The 23802-nt window shown below is 41.6% G+C and overlaps 1 protein-coding gene across 5 annotated transcripts in view; it reads right to left on the reverse strand.

Moving 5' to 3' along the window:
- The window catches only part of myo3b (myosin IIIB), a 71133-nt gene that overhangs the window by 10254 nt on the left and 37077 nt on the right, over window positions 1-23802 (reverse strand). For 3 of the 5 annotated variants that reach the window (XM_076875004.1, XM_004557708.3, XM_004557707.3), the window contains 10 exons: window positions 19744-19823; window positions 18954-18974; window positions 17713-17790; window positions 16025-16230; window positions 13305-13416; window positions 13004-13166; window positions 12505-12585; window positions 10983-11079; window positions 9632-9683; window positions 8573-8696 (listed from right to left, as the gene is read on the reverse strand). In XM_076875004.1, the coding sequence (XP_076731119.1) occupies window positions 8573-8696; window positions 9632-9683; window positions 10983-11079; window positions 12505-12585; window positions 13004-13166; window positions 13305-13416; window positions 16025-16230; window positions 17713-17790; window positions 18954-18974; window positions 19744-19823 (1014 nt within the window). The remainder of the gene's footprint in view (window positions 1-8572; window positions 8697-9631; window positions 9684-10982; window positions 11080-12504; window positions 12586-13003; window positions 13167-13304; window positions 13417-16024; window positions 16231-17712; window positions 17791-18953; window positions 18975-19743; window positions 19824-23802) is intronic. The other 2 variants (XM_076875006.1, XM_076875005.1) reach the window with 1 other exon arrangement.

Below are 23802 nucleotides of genomic sequence, written 5' to 3' on the forward strand. Positions count from 1 at the left end.
TAATGGCAGAGGCAGAGAGCTCTGCGTGATGGTAAAATTCAAACAAAGTAATAAAGACTGGAAAATAAAGTGGAATCCAACAGGGTGACATTTTGGGGAAAAACACTAGTTAGATGAGACGAAGGATGGCTGCAGGGAGAAAAATGTGATGATACTACAGTGTCATATCTATCAGAGCTTATAAGTCATAGATCAACATAGTAAAACCAGTGCAGTAATACCTGCACTCTTACTCATATCCAGTAGGGGGCGACTCCTCTGGGTAAAAAAAAAAAAAGGAATCTTAGTTTATGGAAGTCTATTGGAAAATGGTCTTAGTTCTCACTTAATCTATGTATGTGGTAAACACTTATCTGATAAATTTATAGTCTCAATAGCAAGATTTAGGTCTTACAGAATATAAACTGATGCTCATGTTGTAAATTGTGGCCCCCATTGTACTTCAAGAGACGATAAAAATGAGTATGTTTTAGAGCATGGCTACTTTGTAATTGACAAGTACTGCTGTTAGAATGTGCAGTGCCCTTTTCCCCCTCAGTCAGAGCCTCCCCTTTCTTCCAATATGGTAAAAAAGCTCAAGTCGAGGCTTCCAAGCGGGAGTCCATAAACCAATGGGTGACGTCACTGTGGCTATGCCCATATGTGGTCTATGGTTATGCCACCCAAACACAAGTGAATGCAATTTAACATTTAAAAGTTTTAGCGGTTTTAAAGAGAAGTGACGTCTATTTTATGGCCAATAAATACATATTTTCACCGTGCACACTTCAATAAGAGCCTGACTAAGCAGGTCTGCAGGATTCTAGATGTAGATTTTCACCCTTCCAATTTCCACTCAAATGAGTGACACATGGAAGCTGCGGTCAGTGTGTCAAAAGGAATAAAAAGCAATTACTACATTCAGATCCTGTCTTACTGAGTGATTTCTTCTCTGCAGATGTGTGAAGGCTGTTCTTCCCAACTGCACCACAGAAAGGGAAATCTTATTGGCTTACCAAAGACAATTAGAAATGTGATAAGGTGGATATTCAAACATAACACAGTAATAAGGGCTGGCTGCTCTTCCTTACTACACCTTGCTTAGCATTTCAAAGTTCATTGGTTACAAAAGTGTGTTTTTAAAGCTCACCATCTATATTTAATGTCTGACAACGTTTCATCCTCTTTGCCTGCATTTCATGTGAGACAGGACATTTCTTCATCATGTCTTGCTACCTCTGCTTCTCTACCTTGACTAAAGCTGCATTTGCCTTTTCCATCTTAACACTACTTTGTACTCACTTTGAACAGACCTCATCACATCTCAATCCTATACATCAAAGAGCAGGATCCCCCGCCACCCCTTCAATCTTTCCTCGGCTTTCTTGATGTTATTCAAACCAGCACAGGTTTACTAAAGTCACACTTTGTAAATGCCCAGAAAGTTCCTGTCAGTTTTGAGATATTAGCCAACTTTTACCATGAATCTTATCTACCCATGCCTCAGAGGTGCTAACTGTCCGCTGTGTGGATCCCCGTTACCCCTGAGTATTTGAGGATATTTGGAAGAAATCTCATGTACTGAGGCAAATAGCTCAGGAAAAAAAAAGCAGCTGTGTTTGGATGCATCAGAAGCACTTAGGTTTTAGTCTCACATTAAAATTAATTGGACATTATGCTCTTGCTTAGCCTTTGAAACCTGAAAGAGCATGACATGCTGCAACGAAGAGAAAAATCAGCACAAATAAAATGTTCACACTTTACGTCTCAGTTAAACAATGTCTGTATGTAGGACGTTGTTCTGCTAATGATGCAGAAAATGGTTTTGATAAGCAAATGTTTTATTCCCCTGAAATTGCATCAAAGCCCTCAATCACAAATAATGAATCCTAACGTCCTTGAACAGACTTTTGAAATTAAATCGTATTATGAAACAGACTGCGTACTCTGTGCTTTCAACAAAACACATTAGCTGTGACAGCACGTCCACAAGTATTTAAGAATAATGCAAACTCTTACCTGCATATAGTGCAATTAGGACAATACCCAATTCCCTGATGACTTGAGTGATTCATAGATTATGTTGAAAATGCAGAAAAACAACATTTGGAAACCTCAAGTGAAATTAAATTAAAGGGGATTTATGTCTTTCCTCTTTCTTTACATGTACATATATATATATATATATATATACAGTTACAGCTTTGGATACTCCTTATAAACACGGCTAAAGATAATAATGAGGCCAGAGTATGTACAAGTAATCCCTGTGAGCCAAAAGCTCAGACATCAGTCTGCTTTTGAAGCTCTGTTTCTTTTTTTTTTCTATTTTTTCTACTCGTGCTTTTATATGTCTGTTTATGAATATCCTCAATATTGTCTTCTCAGGCGGCTCTTGCTGTGAGCACAGCAGTCCTACCCACCTGCTGTTCAAATCTTCTGTTCGCGAGGGACAGCCAATCAGAAAGAAGCTGGGCTGAAGGGAAAGGGAGGTAAAAAGTCTCAGGGGGCCACGCCAAGGCCTACTATGAGATGAACAAGGATTACTTTAAACTGTGAGTCTTTCTCAGTCAGTTATTCTTTTACATTTAAAAAAATATATAGGGTAGGAAATGAGCATAATAGGTTTCTTTAGCTGATGCTTTAACTGTGTCCCAAGAACTGTAGCAAGTGAAAGCTAAACCCGATGACTGGCTGTAAAGAAAACTGTGGCCAGTAAGTTTACTCAGCTGCAGCTAATTAACATAAATCCTGCTAAATAAATAGATAAATAAATGTAAACACTGTTTTCTACCAGTTGGTGTCTGTAAACATGAGCTTCAAACGGCTTTGCGAAACAAACAAAACTCTGCATCACTTTTAGTCGTACTGCGAGGAATGACAACATCTGTTTGTTGGCCGATCCCCCCACAACTCTCAACAGCTAGTGAAAATTTTGTTTTAATAGTGTTCAGGTCAGGATAGATTCTAAGCCCTTGAGGATATCTTTTTTCCCAGCAAATGTCACAGTAGGTGAAAAGTATTAACTGATCTAAAACGAAAAGACCAAATACCTCCAAATTACATTCCCTACAACTGAAGCTGTGTTTACTGCAAATACCACTATCAAGACAGAAGCCAAATGTGGAACCTTGTCTGTTTTCCTGCAAAGTTATGTAAAAGCTACTCAGATGGATTTCATGAAACTTGGTTGAGAGGTGGCATTTGTGCAAAAAGAAGAAAAATATTCAGCATTGGCTCGGGGTCGCTTACTTCAGATTTGTGGGATACGGTACTGGCACTGGAATTCGCTCTTTTACAGCTCCTCTTTGTCAGGATGGTGACGTAGAACTTTCAATAAAAATTTATTGAAATGTGGCAGAGGTGGCGAATTTGGAAAATAAGGGCCTACGTGATAAAAAAAAATGATCATGTAGGACAATGACCTTGTAGTTTAGTACCTACAGTCACACAACAACGACTGCACTCTTTGATGTTTTTAATGGAAAATGTTGCAAAATCTCTCAGCAGCTTTATTATTTTATCAGTTTCTACTAAGACATTTTTTTCCTACTGACATTGATGAGATATTAATGTGTCTGTTTCTACGGATGCAGTTCTTATCGCTCAGGTGCTGTATCTAACCCTGCAGATCTCACAGGAGGTTTAGCCTCACAATTTATCCATCCTGACCTGCAGCGATCAGAGCGTGTAGCAGATCAGAGGATGGGTCAGGCCTCCCATCTCTGTGCCTCCATTTGGGAAACCATTGTCATTTGATCCAGGCCAGCCCCAGAGGAATGCTGCTCCTGCAGATATGTTACAGGCAGGGAGCCTGCCAAACTGGCTTCTGGCATGGGAGCACAGCTTGGACACGGGCGGGCAGAGCTGGGAAGGGGTCAGGCAGCGGCTCACACCAAGGGTTTGCTAAATGATCGTGGGTAACGTTTGCTGTTTGGGGTGGGGAGGAATAATAGCCAACTGGGAATACAGAGGCAGTAAGTTTCATGCAATATTGATTTCTCCCTATCAAAAGAAAGCCAAGCAGTGTTTGCTCTTCTTGGTGAAAGACTTACATATTGTACATGTTTGCTTCTTGAGATAAAAAGAATTCTTTTTGGGTTTTTTTGGGAGATAGGTACTTCTTTTATTTTCAAAGACTAGCAGATGAGACGTATTACATCTCTAAATACCACTTTGAAATCCCTTGAAAATCAGAACGCTCTTCAGAAACAACATAAAAGAGCCGCTAAAAGGGATTTTTAGTGGAATAAATTAGAGATGTATCGATTTACTTCCAAAGTCACGTGCTGCAATCACCTGACTTCTCCCAGACCACAGAGAACCGCTCGGGTTTTGTTTATTCAGATGGAGAGAGCAGAGGCACCAAAAGGCATGGATTATAAGGAAAAATCATCAGCAGAGGCCTTTGATGTCTAAATGAGGCATGTGCAATCCAGACCCCTCTCTTTACCTCACAACCGCCTCTTCACACACATCCACGCACACATTAGCCCAGACAGCATGCACACAAACGTGCACACACATGCACGCAAACAGTAACAGATATTATTCTTAACTTGCAAACAAAGACCCAAACCAGATATGCAAAGTGGAAGAGCATTTCCAGAACTTTCTCTCATTCCTTTAATAGCCAGTCATGTGCTTTAAATTAGAAGCCGAACTGATCAAGCCTCGCAGATAATGCAGAAAAAGGGGGCAGATCCTGCATCTGTTTTCACTAGTGCAAGCAGAGGATGTTGTTACTTACAAGCAATTTTTCACACTGAAATCAATCATTTCCACTGACAGCAACTTTTGGAACTTTGACTCCTGACAAAAATGCTTGCTAGGAGGAGAAATCTGATTGTGGGAGTCGATCATTTGTCACAAGCTTAATACATGTAATCTATAACCCTGACCAAGAAGGACAAGTAAAAAAGAATAAAGAACGATGAGGGAGAGATGAATGACAAGAAAAGCCAAAAACAGATTAAATATGGAAATGAAGGGCACTGAGCCTTTTCTCTCTTGATCAGTGGAATACCAGCAAATTTTGCTAAATAAAATTAGTACAATAACAACCTAATAGCATTTTGTGCTTGGAAAAGTTTGCTAAAGTACACCAAGTGACTCAATCGACATGTGAAAAATCACAGAGAACTCTGAGCATCGTTTTCCACCTTGATTTTAATGTCTGAGGAGATTATGCTGTTGGAATTGTGATGATGAGTAGTTTGGAAGTACATCCTGTTAACTACTCCCACTGACATTAAGAGGATTACGTAGGTAGCGTCAGACAGAGGCAACTCCTTCCGTTAAGTTGAGTCTTTCCTATCCCTTCCAAATCTCTGCTGCCGCTACGTCGAGCCTGTAATTTGCCTAAAACTGAAGGCATCCGGTGGAGACGCGGCGATATGTGGAGACAGACAGATAAATCAAAAGGCTGAGAGACAGCGAGAGGGAGGGAGAGTATTTGTCTAGAGAACATGGAGAGGGTGGATCATTTGTCTGGCAGATGCATGTTGATACCGTGATGCTGCTTTGGTGGTGATGGTGTTGGTGTATGAGGGGGGGGGTGGGGGTGGGGGGGGGGGGGGGGGCGTTGTGGAGCAGCACCTGGTGGCTGCAAACCTTGTGGGAGGACATGCGGGAAGACGTTTAAGAGCTGAGGGAAGGAGCAGGCGGAGAGGAAAGTGAAATGTTCTTGTGAGTGTGGGATGACCTCAGTGTGGGGAAAAACTGCGCCCACATTTCCAACAAGCGCTCCCAGCTGCAGCTATAAAGCACAGAAACAGCTCGGAGCAACAACCCAAATCAATTCTTATTGACTGTACCGTGTTCTGTGCAGAGGGGATGCAACTATAACCATTAAGACATTACTTTAACTATTTTCCTGTTTTTCTTCTTCTTGTTTCATCCTTTCAAGCCAGCAGGTTAACCATCTTCTGAGGCACAGAGGTAATTGGGCTGTGTCGTAGCCCCACTTTATCACTGTCTCTCTCTTGACATGTATGTTTACCACAACTATAATCTTCAAAAAGCCTGTTAACATAAGTAGCTCAGCTTTCATAAACCATAAAGTCAGCTCTGACTGATCCTCGGCACCATCCTGTTTACCACGCTGAGGAGCATAAGCAGCGCTCTGATCATATCTGCTGCTTGCTAGCAAAGGCTTTCTTTCTGCACACATCTCTGTGACTCATTTCCAAACATGTTGCATTAATATTTAGTGCTCAGGAGACAGGTGACGGAAGGTGACATCGCCTTGAACGTGTAGCTTACAAGACAACACTGCGTATGTGTAACTTTTTCCGCTGAGAGAGCGAGAGAGAGAAAAAAAGAAAAATCAAAGGTTGGTGTTGAAGACAACTGCGAGCGCCTGGAGTACAAAGTGTTTTAATGCTCTCTCCCCATCATAAAATACAGCACTGTGGGTATCTGCCTAAAGAGGGAGAACAGTCGCTTAGCCTGGTGTCGGATATACAGTGAAACAGATCTCTCAGTTGAACACCAGGCTTTTTAAAATCATGCAGGAAAGACCCAACGTCCGTCAAACACATTGAGAGGTTCCAGGTCACGCCCTGGTGTTTTGGCTTTAATGGGAGCAGCGTGTAGAGAGCGCGCGGGTGTCTGGAGGGGTGGAGTAATTCGATTACCACGGTTAATTCTCTGTTTTTTTTTCCCTCTACTGGTGTCCTGAAACACTCCAGGTCGAACTCTAGCCCGAGAGAACCAATGCGATCACCAGAGGCGACGGCAGGATGAGACACAGGAAGAAGTCTGGTCTCCAAACATCTGGCAGGGCAAGGCTTCCATGACTTGCTCAACCTCGGGATGAAAAAAAAAAGACCCTCAGATCTGCAGGGATCAAAGTGTGCCCTGTGTGCATGAGCCACTGTGGCCTCCCTCAACATATTCAAATGGGGTTTCCTGAAAGACGTCAGAGCCACAAGCAGGAACATAAATGAAGCAGGAAAAGAGGCAATGATGAATACCTGAAAATCTCTCCACATATAATATCTAAGGAATTAGTCCAGGCTATTTTTTCTGTTGAAAATTTCAACATAATTGAACTGTCAGATCTAGAAAACTTACAACTTACCTACTTAAAAAAAGCATTAGAGTTTGATGTGCTGCAGGAAAAGAGACTAAAAGACTAACCTTCATTTACCCCCAGGATAAATCTCAGAGGTTGCAAGATCACTGCAAAAATCCCCTTGTTACATCAACATGAACCCTAAAAGTCTTTTTTGACCAAAGTCTTTTGTACAATGTTTCACAGTGATCCAAAATCAAATGTAATTTTTCTTCAGTGCACATGAGCGACCTGCTTTTTTAAAATTATTTACAAATAAAGAGGAACATTTCCAGAAACATTACTTTTGCATTTTAATTTCTTAAGGATGGACATTTTATGCATAGCAATCAAAGGATGCTTAAACAATTGCAGAAGCATTTCTTCTGCATTTGCTTGTAGTGGCTTTATTCTCCTTTTACCTCGCACCGCCCAAAAATGTCCTTCAAACTACTTAATCTAGGAAAGAAAGCAATTTGACACAAGCCATCTTTACAGGTATACCCACGAAGCCTTACTGTGGGCATGCTTTATTATTGATGCAATGATGCTATGAATTCATTGTTTTACATTTGAACAAATTCTTGGGCTTTAAACTGTAAAGAAAAACAAAAAAACAGAAAATCATTCAGCTATTATTTTAAACTTACATGTGGACCGACTGGAGGAAAAAAGCAAAGCAAAGCACCAGTTTAGGCAAAATACCCTCACATTCACCGCCATGTTTCCTCTCAATAATCACTTTGACATTATAAATTCATCAAACACTGCCTCCCTTCAGCGGCAGTGATGCCTGGGAGCGGGGGTCACCTGTATGCAGCATTACCGAATTAGCCGCTATCTAACCCAGACCTGCTGTGGCGTGCTGACACTAATCCCGGGCCTGCTGGAGAGCCCTGTCTGTGTTGCATTATCATGTCTAATCCCCATAATCTCTCAGCCGCAACGCTAAACACTATTCCACCTCGGTCTCTTACCTCATACCCCTTTAATAACATTAATGAAGGGCCGGGCCCCATTACCAAGGCTACCCTAGCGGTGGGCTGGGTGACGGCCGTAATCAGAGGCCCCCTGCACAGCCACCCACTCAGCCTTCCAGGCAGCAGGAATTAATGTAATTCGTCGCCTGGGGCAAAAAGCAAACCAAACATATGTTCAACAAATCAGGGTTTGTGTATTTTCGTGTCACCGTTACTGTGCAGGTCTATTAGAGTCACTGATGAGATCCTTAGTGAAGGGCCCGCCATGCAGGAGAACGAAAGCTTTGAAGTGCTCGTGCCACTTCGAAACTCCCCCCCCTCCACTTGCCTTGAGACGTTTATGATGAGCTGACCTGAGTTATTAAAATACCACAGAAATGATCGCCCATAATGCCGCTCTTTTTTGCTGTCAACAAAGAATGGCAGCAGGGGATTGGCTGGGATGAAAGGTTGAAAGGGGTCTCGTATTAAAAATGGCACTTTATCCATTAAAGCGGGATTTCTGCTGTCTCTTTGTGTAATTACCTGCACCCGCCAGCTCTGTGCTCGGGCTTACCTTGTTTACACTGCGTGTCTCGCAGCCTTGCCGTCTCCCTGCACGGCGTCGTTACACTGTCTTCTGCTCTGCCTTTGTCTCTCTTGATGTCTTTCACTTGTCTGTCTTGGCTGTCAGGGCCAACCTTGAAAGAGGAGGCGTAAACACACCCAGAAGAGCAATGTCAATGAAAGCACTGAATGAATATATACAAGTTAAAGCATGCCCTGTAATGCGTTTTTTTTTTTTTTTTTTTTCAATTTAGTCATGTAGATGTTGTATTCATTTATTTACAATTTACAATTTGGCACTCATATAACTCAAACCCATTAATGTGCTTTGCAATGTTAATCAAATGCTAATGCAATTGCATATCCCCCCCCTTTACTAGCCCTACCTCCTAGCAAACAGCACCACACTGACTTAATTGTGAGAGTATGAAAAACAGCACATACAGACTTCCTCTCATATTTAATTTTATCTTTGAATAAAAGAGCTATAGGAAAGTATTAATCTGCTTAACATTTCTAAGTACATCCTCCAAAGGATTTTGCTTTTTTAATCTTACATATGCTCAGCAGAGTTACTGGCAAAAACTGTACATTTTCCTCATTTCATCCTTTCAACATCAAATGGTGAGCAGCAAAAATTGGATCAGACTTCAAAGACTGTGATGTGCTCCAAGTCACGGAGTGGCTCTTCTATTTCACATATTGAATCCGAGCAGGATATCAAAGTGCTACCAAAGAACCTCAGGTCTTTACTAAAAAAAGGGGTCTAACATCTGTAGAAAGAAGAGCGCAAAGACAAATCACCTCAGGGAAGAGCGAGCATTTATTCTCAGCCGTGAATTTCCAGCCTTTTGATTCTCTCGTTCCTGTACCACCCTGTCTTCTTCTCCGCTGAGATGGAGGTTGGAGCAAGAGAACTCTTTTGTCTCAAGGACTCAAAAAATTCCCAAAGAATAATCTGGGTTAAAGCTGCTTTGTAGAGGAGCAGCATTGTTTTATTTTATTTTATTTTTTACATACACAGCTAGTAAGGCATAAGGAAAATGCTCATTGATATTCTGCTACTTACATCTTTTTTATGGGTGTAATCTCCGTCTGCCTCTTTGTTGTCCGGGCTGTACCTGTGAAATTAAGACGCACTTTTAACTAAAATGAACGAAAATGATCACTGCAAAATAAAGCATATTGCATCAGCTTATTACAAAGAAATCCAGAGCTGAGGATGATTTTTATTTGTCTTTTTTGCTCCTAAAACATCTCCACTTTATGATTATGTAATTTGCGGAGCAAAAAAGCGCCGATGTGTTTCTGCGCCCGTTCGCTCATGTTGCATTATTTAAAAAGCAAACACCAACGAGACAACATCTGCACGCACAATGCCGCGAGCCAGTGGCAGTCATGCTTCGGGTCTAGAAAAACAAAAATCTCATCCAGTTTGGAACTGGCAATGCAACCGGAGGCTCTGCTGTTTGGATGCAAACACAGAATTCATGCATGGCAGACAGGAGGGGTATCAAAAGGGAAAAGAACAGCATGTAGGTGAGAACACAAATCTTACCGCAGGAAAATGGGCCAGATCATGTCAAAATAAATATATATGGAGAGATTCCAACACTGATTAAACAGAATTGTTAAGTGGAGGTTTGAAGTTTTTTCCCACCAAGGAATATGATTGTAAACATGGAGAGAAAAATCCCCAGATGAGGCTCTGCTCGGTTTGAGTATACAACAAGCATAACATTTTCAGATGTGTAAATCTAGTATTTTGGAGTTTTGGAGTCGGGAGAGAAATGCGCAACCTTGACCAAAATGTCGCAGAAGATTTAAACAAGATATGCAATGCATCTCTAATTTTACGTCTTTCTTTCTAAGAGCTATTGTGAAAGGTCTGAAATCATTCGGGGATACTTAAAACAATTTTTAGGATGCTTAGAGACTTTTTTAATGACAAAAAAAAGGTAAAAGCTGCCATCAACACCTCATGTGCCGCTATTCATTCAGTGGCTGCTCTCCCGCTTAGCAAATACTTTCTTAATGTCTGGCCTGCCCATATGCTGAATAAACACAAGCTCGTACATCTGGACACCAGTGCAGCACCCAGCCCCGCTTGTGGTCAGACAAGTGTGCTATCTTGGTGGAAAGTTATTTATTACGTTTATAAAACTGAAAGAGGTGGTGCACAGGGAGGAGCTTTCTCCTTTGGGTGAAACAGCAGTTCATTATGAGGCAAAAGCAGCTCATCCAGCAAAGGCTGAAGATGAATGGCAAGCATGGGAGGCCTCTTGCTCAGTCAGCCATGGCTACTGGTGGACTATTGTCTGTGCAATGAGGAGCAAATGAAATTACAAAAGAAATCAAAGTACAGGAAAAATGAGACCAATGAGAACAGATGCTGAAGGACAACAAATGTCAAAGCTCACCCTAAATGCTCCTCTTTGGTGGTCTTTTCTCCAGCCTCAGGGTGACATCTGTGCTCCTGGGGTCCACAGTCCCGACGCACCCGATGGCCCCTGTAAGCTGCACAGGATATGAATGCCAGACACGCTGTCAAATGGTCAAATGCCTCACCCCTGTCCTCATATACATGTTGCATGCTCACACAATTACACACAAAGTGTATTTATTATATATTAATCAGGAGCACCAAACAGTTTTGTATTAAGAAACTCTGGATTCACCCGCGAGGAAGTGAGATGTGTTTAGCATGCATATATGGTCTGTGGCGCTGCAGTGAGGAAACTTTGTGCGATTATTGAGACACACTGAGCTCAGACGGATGGTAAAAGGAGCCTGCTGACTTACTCCGTCGACGGGCTTTGTGTTTTTCTGGTAAAATTATATGCACAGGAAAAGAAGGCTCAAGTACATTGTTGAGCAATGGTTCTATTTTGCATGGTCTAATCTGATCGATGGTGAGCATGTCCCCCAGGCCCCGCTGAGATCTGAGAAGCCACCAGGCTCATACATTTGAAAGGCATCTGTTTATTTTCAGAATGCAAATGCAGCCCACCTCAAAGGCTATAAGCTGCAGAGAACACACAAAGTGAATGTGCTGGAGTGCTCCGCCGGGGGGCTGAGGCCCCACTTATGTCAGGTTCAGGTTCTCCCCCCACCCCGCCTTCCATCCCCTTCCCGAACCCCGGCGGCCACACACAAACACGCTTCTCTAAAAAGAAAGACAGCGGCGACAGAGAGGCTTTCCCAACACCAAAACCATGTTTACCCATTCTGCAGCTTTATTTACAAGGGTTTAATGGAGGACATTTACACAAGGTGTGCAGGCGACTGAGATGCTCCATGTGCCAGATGAGGGCAGCCCTTAGGAGAGCCAGGGGAAACAATGCCAGATCTCCTCCCTCCTGCCCTCCTCTCTCCTGCCCCTTTTGGCACCCTCCCTTGTCCTCCAGTGAGAGCCTCCGAGGAGGGGGAGGGGGGCTGGGAAGGTTAATGTGCCCACTTTGATCTTCGTCAAGGCACACTGAGTAAGAATTAATTTACATTTCAGATGAAAAGGTTGACAGTATAAAAAGGCATCTTGTTTCTGGTATGTGAGAGCTGTGTAATAGGCCAGGAATTTGAGAGAGGAAGTCGTGAGGAAACAGAAGGGATAAGCCCCTCTCTTGCCTTTACTGGGAAAGAGATGAAAGGAAAAAAAGGATCTCAGTATGCACTGTTCTTCTGAAACATGGGGACCAAATGCTGCCCAAACTTTCAAAAGCTTTTCTGTATGCATTATTAATTAATTATTACTATTTCGTAGGCCACTCATGGAGATCAAAAAGGTGTTTCACAAAGATGTAAGGTTTCCAGGCCTTTATCCCGTTTCCTTTTGAAAATGTATGAAAACAGTGGCGCGAATTTCCACCGGACATGGGGCCGCGTGAGAAATTCCAGATGTCTCCACTTGAATATTTGAACTTGAAAATTTAAACATTTCTTTACCTGATTGTATGCGGACAGCTGCCTCTTCCCGCTCTTTTTTGATTTGCTTGAGGTTCTGCCGAGCAACATAGCCCCTCCAGGCTAAGGGGAAAAGAAAGAGACAGTGTGTGTATGCGTGTGTGTGTGCGAGAGATTGCTGACCTACCTCTGTGAAACAAAATAGACTGCGCATACTACACAAGATCCCACTTCAAAACACTGCTAAACCAGGTGGCAGAGGGATGGATCCCTTTGAACTCTCTGAGGTCTTATTGTCTGCTCTGAAGCATTGCTCTTAACCCTCATAGGTCAAGCTGTGGTTATCAAACTATCTCTTTTATGAAGACTCACAGGCACATAATAGGCTAGATGTCATTAAGAAACCACCTCACATCAAATTTGCACCTGTTTCATCACGACCGATAAAAGAATATATCACAACTCATCTTTCTTTTCATATTTTTGACTTAAGTTTGAATAATCGCTCTTCCTGTTTACTGTTTAATCAAAACCAGCGTACCTGACTGGATGATTGTGGCCCCACGGCTTCTCTTCTCCTTCTCTTTTCGATAACGCCGGGCCCCGAGCCAGCCTTTAGTGTAAGCTTGCATCACCACCACCCGAGCTATTACTTCCCGCAGCAGCAGGTTCAGTTGTTCCACATGGTAGTATTTCAGAAAAACCTGACAGGACATTTTGCTCTGCTTAGGACATCCAAAGCTTGATTATGTCTATTTCTTTTATGTCTTTACAAACTTTAATGTCTTTTACAAATACAAATAACTTCAATATTAAACTTTTTGTTTTAAAAATAACCCCACCTTTGTCTTTCCCAGCACCCAGTCTTTTAATTTGGCCCTCTCCAGTATGGCAACAGCGTTTTCTTTGCTAGTTTCAGGCATCTCGTGAGCCCGAAATGCAAGATAGTAATATCTGGAAGAGGAGATAATGAAGAGAAAAAGGACACCTTTGAACAAATGTAGTTACTCAAGCAGAGATATTGTGTTTTGCTATTATTTAAAAAAAAATCTGGGAGTATTTGGAGCTGATAAATATAAAAACTAAGCATTATCTTTGCACAGGAAGTCGTTACTTTGTTACATAGTTTTTACGTCCTCAAAAAGCATAACACAATAAAATCAAGGTTGGATAAAACACTAAGTTAAGTGAAAAACTGTGCAGAAAACCCAAAATACAGTGTCCCGATATGAGAACACAGGGTGTCAAGAGGCTAACGAATTGCTGAAGGTGTTTTTATTACAAGCTGCATTCACAGATTCACTGACACACAACTGACAGAGCTTTATTCGACGTCTTTAAGCAGTACAAATGCATGCACACAAATGCATGTAGCAGGCAGTCAGATGGATGCAGAGAAGACTATGTGCAAACTAGAAGACCCGGAATCAAACTATGAACTTGTGGACAACCTGCTTTACCTCCTGAGACACTGACATGCCAATAATAGAACAATATAAACAGATTTAAAGAATTTTAAAAAGCTACTTTCAACTGCTTTCTTAGTGACAAGGGATCACATATTTGATTTGGCAACTTTTTTAACACATTTTTAACGTATGTCATTCCTATAAAAGATTGTTCTGCCACTTATTCATTTATTTTTTGATTAGGCAGTCTAAAAGTTTCAAGTTAGGTATCTAAAAATGTTGACTTACAGCTTCAAACTTCAAACTTCTGATTTTTTAAGTGAAATAAGCCTCCATACCCTCCTAATGCAAGCTCAAAGGGATCTTTGTGTTCTCCTGGGATTGAACCAGGAATCTTTCACTTATTAGGAAAATATATAAACCACTAAATTATAGAGAATAAATCAAGCATGTGTCTGAAACTGGAGCCATCTGATATACAAATCTTGAAATGTTGAATATTTGACAAGATATTGATAATTTAGCTAACTTAGTTTTGGTAGACTAGGGGATGACGTAGTGCCTACTTACTTAACTGTCTTCAAGAAATGACATTATCAATATCAACATCTTGTTGCACATTGCTACTAGAAGTACTGTTAAGAGAACCACAGTTAAAAACTTCCTGCTGCTCAGAAATCTGAGTCAAACATGACTCTTTAACAGAGACCAGCGCTGGATCTCTTTTCAATGCATCATCGTCTCCTATTTCAGTGGCCACAGAAGATCCTCATTAGCGCAGGCCTATCAGTGTGCATCACCCACGCCGCTGTTTATTGCTCACATTGTCTGGATCCATCCACTGATCCTGCTGTTTATAAAATACCAGCATAGGACAGAGTGGTTCTAACTGTTTGCTCAGGGACATCAAGGCTCCAGAAATACTCGTTCATCTTTCGTGTTCTGGCAGTGGTCAAAAAGAAGAAGAACAACAAGAAGAAAAACTTCTTTGAACTCCCCTCCCCGCCTCAGTCTACAGCCTTTCATTCTAATTCCTGTTGATACCTGTTATTTCTTTGATGGTAAATACAAAGCACTGCAACATCAGACGAGCCTTTGATATGGGAGCACAAATTTAAATCAGTTTTCACTAAAGGTGCAGTTTAGCCATTCAGGTCTGTCTGTATGACTTCTGCCTGGCTCAGGTAGGATGATATGGATTCAATAGCAAGGTTAAAATATATTTACACACTCTCCTTCTCACACAGGCACACTTCAGGCACAGGAGACAACAGGGACGTCATCGTGCCGGGGGTTGTGTGCGATCTTCCAGTAATCGGCCTTCAATACTGGGAGCAAAAGTAGGACATGCAGGGAAACACCATGTGGTCATTCAAAGTTTCAGCTCGCCAAAATTAGGCCCACATTTTTAAAGCTTCCCCCGAAGCAACGACACTAACCAGTCATCTCAAAGTTCTTCTTTCCACAAGTCTAAGTTAATTAAATTTTATATAATCTTAAAGTCTCCACATTAGAGGTGGCTGGAATACTTTTCAAAGGAACACTGATCAAACATAAGCTTTCTGGCATTTTCGCACAGCCTCATCTAAATGTGTGGATTTTTATCCCCTTAAAATTTAGGTGTACGCTTTTAAATTGGAGGAAGCGTGTAGTGCTTAGTAACAGTTAAACGGATCCTGTCCCATATTTTTAAAAACCCAAAACAACACCCTTACGTAAAGCCCCCCGTTAATGATGAGACTTGTTTTAATTGTGCTCTAATGTAATACCGATGGGACAAGGAGACTATGTTTGAGCTTTTTCAGGTCACCGAGTATAAGAACAAACTCTTTATGAATAGTAAAAGGAAATCTATTAAAATGCATCACCCCTTATAATCACAGTTCCTCCTTGTTTGAATTTAATCCATATCTTCCAGACTGGAGTATCCACCCAGTTAAAAGAGCTGCAGGATTTAGTCTTGCACTATCACTAATGACTGCCAATTAGTCAGCCTCTTGCTCTGCTCAACATGTACCCCTATCTAATTAAAGAACCCGTGTTTTTGTGTGATGTAGAGCACGGCTCACTTGTTCTACGCCATCTCTGGGGTTGTGTCAGCGTGCGTGCGTGCTGCAGAGTGGAGGCGCCGCCTGTCTCGACGCCACTCTTACCTGTTGACAAAGTCTTCAAACAGGATGCGGTGGGAGTAGCCTTGGCGGCGGATGTTCACCGTCTCCAGGATCCCAGTGTAACGCAGCTGCACCATCACCCGCTCCTTGCAGAAGCAGAGTGCCTGCCTGTCGTCATTAGGTTTGATGCAGCGCACAAAGTGTGGCTGGCCCACGACCATCTTAGACAGCAGGTCCATCAGGGAGTACTGCACAAACACAACAATGAGGGCAGAAGCAAGAGAAGACACGAGAGAGCAGTTATATCGTTTCATATTATCAGGGTTCAAAGGTCAGATCAGATCTGCACTGGAAGAAGCATTCAAACTTTTTCCAGACAGTCTCATAACAAGCTCGATGGTACCCACGAGAATGAATCAGTATGAATCAATAAACAAATCTATCCCAACAGGACACAACAGTGTTTTCAATTCTAAAGTAAAAGACATCATGAATTATTTAGGGATTTGAAAAAAAAGCAACACTGTGTAATTCTATTTGCAGAATTGTTGGTATCAGTTATGGTAATGTTAAAAAAAATGCAATGTAATAACAAAACGAATTAAAGTGTGCAAGTAGATTCTCATTCATCCAGGTCCTGGCAGTCTTCAGCACTTAAAAACAAGGTATGTGACCTGCTTTGGGATTAAATATAGGGTTTTGTCCATCAGTTGTTTTAGAAGTGACGTCTTCAAAAACCAAAAAAGTCCACTTGCTTTCTTTTTAAGCACTAATTAAAGATGTATTTACTGAGATGTATTTACATTTTATGAAATGAAAGGTGTGTTACAGGTTCATAGTCTATGAGTATGCTAAGGTCCTCTCACTTGGATCCAATTGACCAAAGCAGAGCACATTTCATCATCAGGCCATGAGCATGACATCCCTGCAGACGTTCAAGTACCTGCCAATTCTGTGTTAACTTGTTCAACTTCACACTCGTCCTACAAGGCAATATAACAGAAATGACTACTCATCCATGGTGTCTGCAACTATTTGTGTCCACAAGTGAGTACAACCCCTACTTTATAAAGCTGCAGTGGACTTGTTGGCAGACAGTTACTGATTTACACAGAACAAATTCATTAAATTCAATTTTGCTGTCCACCAGCCATCTTCAGCAAACATTCCCCAGCTAGTCCCCAGAGCAAGCTGAGGACATCTTTTAATGCTTTTCATCAGAGGTAAATTGACAAAGAACACATGAATACCCATAATTCATTTAATGTAAATATTATATCAGTAATAACTGAAGGATCCATTGATATCACAGACTTTGCTGGTTTGATCAGTTACAACATCATATTAATAACAAGTTAATCCACTCATCAGTGGAAGGCTTTTAGTTGTTTTCAGACAATCAGTGCTCCTGCTTTACGTCATTGAATCTTGCTGTTTGGAGTTATTGATACAGCATAAATTAATCATATTTGTATGAGCTTCAAATTAGTCTGCAGCTTCATATGTTATGAAGATCATTAGCTGCTCAGCTGAACCTGAAAAGCAGCTATCATTTTATTTTCACATTTGAAGCTTTTCTTTGTTACTCTTACAAACAAAGTACACAGTTTAAAAATGCTCAACGGCAAAATGAGACCAGCACGCAGACTTCAGTCTCATTTTCCTGCTGATGTATGGTGGAGTACGTGTCATCCGGGCAGTCATTTTTAGTGAGAAATGCAAACACCTACACGGAAATAGGAGGCCACCGTCTGTCTCCTCATCTTGGTGGTTTCTTCTGGGTGGCGGATCATCTCCATGGTGTCCACCTGAACACAAACAGTCGCGATAAGCACGCTGCACTGATGATCAGGCCAGACTTAGGCCACTGCAACATAAAATGCAGCAGATTCAAATGAGATGCTGTTCATTTGCGACATGACATCTTCAGCGGGCTCTGCAGAAATAAAGGTATTATTACAGCAGGTCCCCTTCCTCTAAATGGGCCAGTTGGGAAAACACAGCTGTACTAACTGTGCCGTCTGTATAACACAGCCTCATAAACACTTAAAGCTAACAATCTAGAGAATAATACGGCACTGCTGTGGGGCATGGGAAAATTGCAGAGCATTCTGAGTAATGAGACTAGCCGTCACCGAGCAGACAGTCATCCTGATGACGGCGGATTAACGAGGACACAATATAAGCTTTCTAATGGCCTTCGCAGTTCATGGCTTCATCAAAATTAATGATGCAATAGATATTTTATAGTAAGTGAATATCTTAATACTTTATTTCATCCTTGCACGGAGAAAGGAAGGTACGTGAAAGGCTGTGCGAGCTGCATAGGAACGAGACGCTCCGACACTTTGTACTTCTGTATGATCTGCTTTCAGAATAGCAAACGGCTATCGGAGACTCACTTCCACTGTTCTAACAACTGTCACTTTAATCTGAGCGCACTGGTAGCTTCTCGTAAGCGTCAGTTTCTGTCAACTTTTCTCCAACTCTGATTGAGAACGAGACGCATACATATTACATCAGTCTCACAGAGTTATTACTAAGAAGTCCTCTCTTCTTCAAGAATAACTGAGTAGGTGCTTAGTGGAAGCTCAACAAAGTAGGACTGTTATTATTCCCACTGTTATTCTGGCCTTTGTTTCCGTCTCACATGAAGCATTTTTATAATCTAAAAGACACATCGCAGTGCATTTGTTTACATTAATAACTCAGGAATGTGGCTGTGTGGAGAAAAAATGGTTCAAAAGGGATGATTTACATTTTCCAAAAGCAGCTTGTGATTGATGTTTTATGACTGGAGCTGCACAGTCAGTCTGTGAAGCGCAGTTTGAAGTTTTAGTTTTTGGATTACAATAATGCGATGATAACTTCAGTGAACTATGTTGGGTTTATTTTCTCAGATCTGTCCTGTGCTTCAGAGGTGGTGCATTTGTATTCAGAAAGTTTTACTATTATCAAACAGGGCTCTTACCTTCAACAGGTATTTGGGAGACTTTGAGTACAGCACATGTTGTCGAATAACATGGAAGGAAAGGAAGAGAGAAATGGAAAGACAAGAGGAATCTGAAACTCAGTTTTAAGAGAGGTTCGAGTGTTAAAGCATCATGTGACTTCGTATTTCCTACACAAAAATCAGATTAAAGTTAGTCAACATAGGCTGAATATTTTCAGTCATTTAAGAAACGCGATCTTAGAGATATTATTAGCTTGTGAAATTCTGCCCCTTAAACAAAGAAGGTCCAGAAATGAAAGTGTTAAAGTTCAGAGGGAGCGGCAGTAAGAGCTTTTTCTTTTAAGAAAATTTCCAGCCACTGATGCTGCCAAGACTCAGCTCAAACAAACTTAGAGTGAACATGAACAATCAGCATTGCTGGATGCAACAAGAGATTCTACATGAAATATCATGGAAAGAAAACCGTCAAGCCAATGCAGTGATTTAAGCTGATTTAGGAGAATCTGCAAAAGTCATCCTTAAAATTTAAAACGCTACCTGCCAGCGACAAAAACAACAATATTCACTAAGTCTCAGAAACGACTTTTATGATGTAGACACTGAGTGCCAGATGGCGATGCTGTATCACCACAAGCAAGACAGCAAACATAACAGGGCAGTCAATTAATGTGGCTATGCTTCACAGCACAGGTTTTTATTGGGTTTCTTATGGTGCAATGCCTGTGAGCAACAAATAAAAAAAAATGTAAAAAAAGCATTATGGGGCTTTTTTTGCACGTGATGATTCGGGCTACGGCTGAATGCTCACCTTGGTGCGTCCTGAACCAAGCTGTGGTGGGAGAGATCTGGAGGCGGCGGTGACTCTCGCTTTGGACGTCGCCAGATTTCCTGTTGAACACAAGAATGAAGCCAGTGGACTTTCATGCAGTAATATGAGAAAGCAAATAATATTTGGGAATGAGCCAGCGGCGTTTCAGTAAACACTCCGGGATTGATTTTCTTTTCTTTTTTATTCAACATACAAGAAAAAGGTGTATAAAGCGTGCACCACTATGTTGGTGTTCATAGAGCAGGAGAGTATAAAGAAAAAAAAACTAAGCTGAATCCATGGGCTCAGGAGTGCATCTGTGTGCACAGCAGTCCAACAGCCCCACACACAGTGGAAAGGATGTGAACATAGCATATGCAAGACAGTCTGAACATTTCAAAGTTTCTGCACAAGATGTCCAAATGTTTTCTCTGGCTATATCTTCAGAGGCTAAACTGTGATTAATAGCAGTGAAAGAAGCCTTTGAAGCAGGATTGGTGACATCAAAGTCCTAATCCATGGGTGGCAGGATTTTTATAATGAGTGGGAAGTATCTTAACACATTTCAAAGGGTTTACTCCATGAATAAACAATAGCTGCACAGATGTGCCACACACACCTTTAGAAAAATACGTCTGCAGACACAGGAGGCAGCATTACCCGAGCAGCCGTGTATGGCAAGAAGGAAAACCTTTTTAAGTTTTTTTTTTAAAGATAAAGCCAAAGTGACAGCCCAACAATTGTTCTAGATTTTCTACCGCACACAGACAAACTTCGAAAATGCAAATATGCTCTCGTTTTCTGCGATATCATTTCAAGACTCGCATCGGTTGGTGAGGACATCGTCTGACAGCGAGCCAGAAACTTAAACACCGGATCAGCGCCTGCCTTTTCCCAGAGGACGCTGCACTATCAAACATGTATTAGAAGCTTCAATCAAAAGCCGGACTGATCAAAATCAATTTAGGATGGATTAATTAACAGGCAGTGCACTTCTAACTTTAGACAAAGGGTGTCTTACTGGTGCCAAAGGGTTTTGCACTGAGCCAAAGCAATGTGCCGTTCATAGCACACATAGATACACACACACACAAATATGTGCACACACACACTGCTGTAGTCAAAACAACCAAAAACATATGATGTGAGCACTCTTCAAAAGAGTCTTTTAAGCTAGTACTGATGTTGCTTTTAGCTTTTGACAGTTATCTCCCGATTTCTATTTATGCATCTGCTTGTTTATTCTGCTAATAAATCAGTTTTTTTTGTATCAGGCAACAAACTAAATGCAAGACATTCTGCCATATTAAAATATGCTTTTTATATTTGTTGTAAATACGTTTGGAAAAATAACCAACGGATCAAAACTGGAACCCAAAAATAGAAGAAAGGACAGAGTAAAGCCCGATATGATGGAAATGTGAGCAGTTAATTGCTCATTATGAACACATGTTTGTGAGAAGGTCTTGTGTTTAGGATACCGGGAACAGATTTTACAACCTCAAAGGCCCCTTCGGCAAAACCTACACACATGCACGCACGCACGCACGCACAAAAAGTATGATCTTTGAGAACAGGGGCTGTTAAACTGTGTCGGGTATATTACCAGCACACAGGCAGGGAGGGCCCTGCTCCAATTAGCCCAGAGTAAAGCTGGATGGATTAATTGGAGTGGGTCTTGTGCAAATGAAGTGCGCTCTCTCTTCTCCCCATTAGTGCTGCTGGGCCAGATCATCTGAGCACATTTGTCATGATGAATTAGCGGCTGCGAGTGGAACGGGCTCGTGGAGTGTCACTGTGCTTTTACGCCTCTCACTTCCATGACACCATCAAGAGGAGATGAAGGGGCTGCGCTGCGATGAGAGAAACTATGACAGTTGTACCTAAGCCTTGCAAATGGACACTCGCTGCTTTCTTCGTGTATTCCTTGGCGGGTCGTATTAATTCATTCTTCCGGCGGGTTTCATATCCCCTCCTGACTAGATGATTAGAGCATTGGTTAATAGTCAGTATCCTCAAAGATTTCTGCCTCCTGAGACACGAAGCCAAGGGAACACCTGTGATGTCCGGCCTGAAAAGAAGACCTTCTAATTTAGATACAGTAAGGAGCTTGTCTAATGATGTGGATAATAATTATTCAAACACAGAGACGAGCTAGAAAAGGAAGATTTGTTCTTTGAAAGCGGATTCAGCTGAAGAATAGGCTACATGTGTTTTAAGTTACAGATGGAGACAGCCCTTATTCTCAGAGTTCTCATGATAAAAATAAAACGAAAAGAGAAAAGGAGTGGAAATATAAGAGGTTAATAATTGAAAAGGAGGGCGAGCAGGTGAGGGGAATATTTCCCAGGTCATTCAGACTTGAGAAACAGGTGGAGGAGCGTCCCACTGATCGTTTCTGCTTCACGCATGTTGCTCTTGGCATGGACTACCAAGACGCAAACAGAGAGAGGCAGAGCGGTGTGTGGGGAGTGGGGGGTAGAAAGAGAAGAAAAACACCCTTCCTTGGCATCTGTGCGTTCACTTTGAAAATTAAGCCCAGCAAGAATCCTGTAGGAAAAAAAAAAGCTCAAGCTGGCAGTTGTATTGGGGTTCTATTGACAAGAATAGTCAATGTGCTCGGGATTAAAAAGCAATCCCGCGTTCAATATGACACCTCCCTACATGCTTTTATGAGTGCCAGTGTGCGCCTTGTACTTCAGAAGCTGTGGATCGAGCTGTCGACACGGGGGACAATCAAAGTTGTAAGAGAGAGCAGCCTTCCTGAGCTGAGTGAGCAGAGCCTTGCTGGATATTTCTGCCCGCTCTCCCGCTCTCTTTTTGAAAACATGTGATCTAGAAACTCAACTCAGCAACCAAGCAAATTAGATTAAAGCACCCGTAACCCCCCGCCACCCTACCCACCCTCTATAACCACCACCGGTTATGCCTAGAGATGGCTTCGGGGGCTGTTGATTTAAATGCCATCCACTACTGTCAAAGCAGATCAATCATAAAAAAGCATGGTGTAATTGGCTTTTAGTGACACAACACAGTGTTGCATTTATCAAAGGATGTTGTACCATGTGACTTAGGAGAGCCGGCTTCTTGCTATTGATGTGCAAGGCCCGTCAAAAAAAAAAAATCCCTCTGCTGACTCAAAACATTCCCCAATACTGCGATTAGGAGAGAATTCAAACAAAAGTATTACTTGGTGAGTGTCTCTCCTGCTAGAGAGAATATGTGGAAGTGCAGTGAAAGACTGCAGTGTCTGCCGACTGGGATGAAAAAAGGCAGAGAACAAAGAGCCAAATATGTCATATCGCTGGGAGAAGCCTGTCACTTCCACACAGGAGGATCTCCTTACATGAAGGGAGACGGAGGGAGATGGCAGAGGATGGGAGAGCTGCAACTGTGGCTTTGTGTGAAGATGTAAAACCAATATGTAAATTGCTCAATATGAACTCCACAGCCCTAAAGATCTTGCAGAGCATATTAACGGCATGAGCTTCTTTAGCAACTGCAGCAATTGGCAAATGGCATAAATGCTCCAGCTGACAAATATTAGACTTCAGATTGTGATGTGACGTGGTAAAACTGACCATTAAAAACAGCTTTTTGCTTTTAAATCTGCAAAATAACTAGGGGAGTTAGGTATGAGATAAATGTAATCAAAGGGACATTAAATTATAGTATAAACTTGAAAATAAATGGGAAAAACTCAGACAGAGGATAAATATTTCACATTTGTTCTGAAGGATAGTGCAGGATCTATGATATATCTAATTATTTATTCTGCAAATACAAAGAGGAAAATACAAAGATGCATACAAACTCAGGGAGGGTTTATTTGTTTAGAAGCTGGTAATAAGAAGTCACGAATGCTATGTATTAGGTGCTAATAGTGTCCCTTTCAAAGACGGCATGTAATAGTAAATCTTTATATACAGAAATCATCCCGTGATTAATTTTTTAAATGGTGGCTTGCCAATGAATAATTCAAAATGACACGATCAGTGCAGGTCCCGTTCATACCTGTTATTTTTCAGCGTACAGTATAAGATGTTAAAACCTTATCGG

The sequence above is a fragment of the Maylandia zebra genome, linkage group LG16, assembly GCF_041146795.1.
Source record: "Maylandia zebra isolate NMK-2024a linkage group LG16, Mzebra_GT3a, whole genome shotgun sequence".
Lineage (NCBI taxonomy): Eukaryota > Metazoa > Chordata > Actinopteri > Cichliformes > Cichlidae > Maylandia > Maylandia zebra.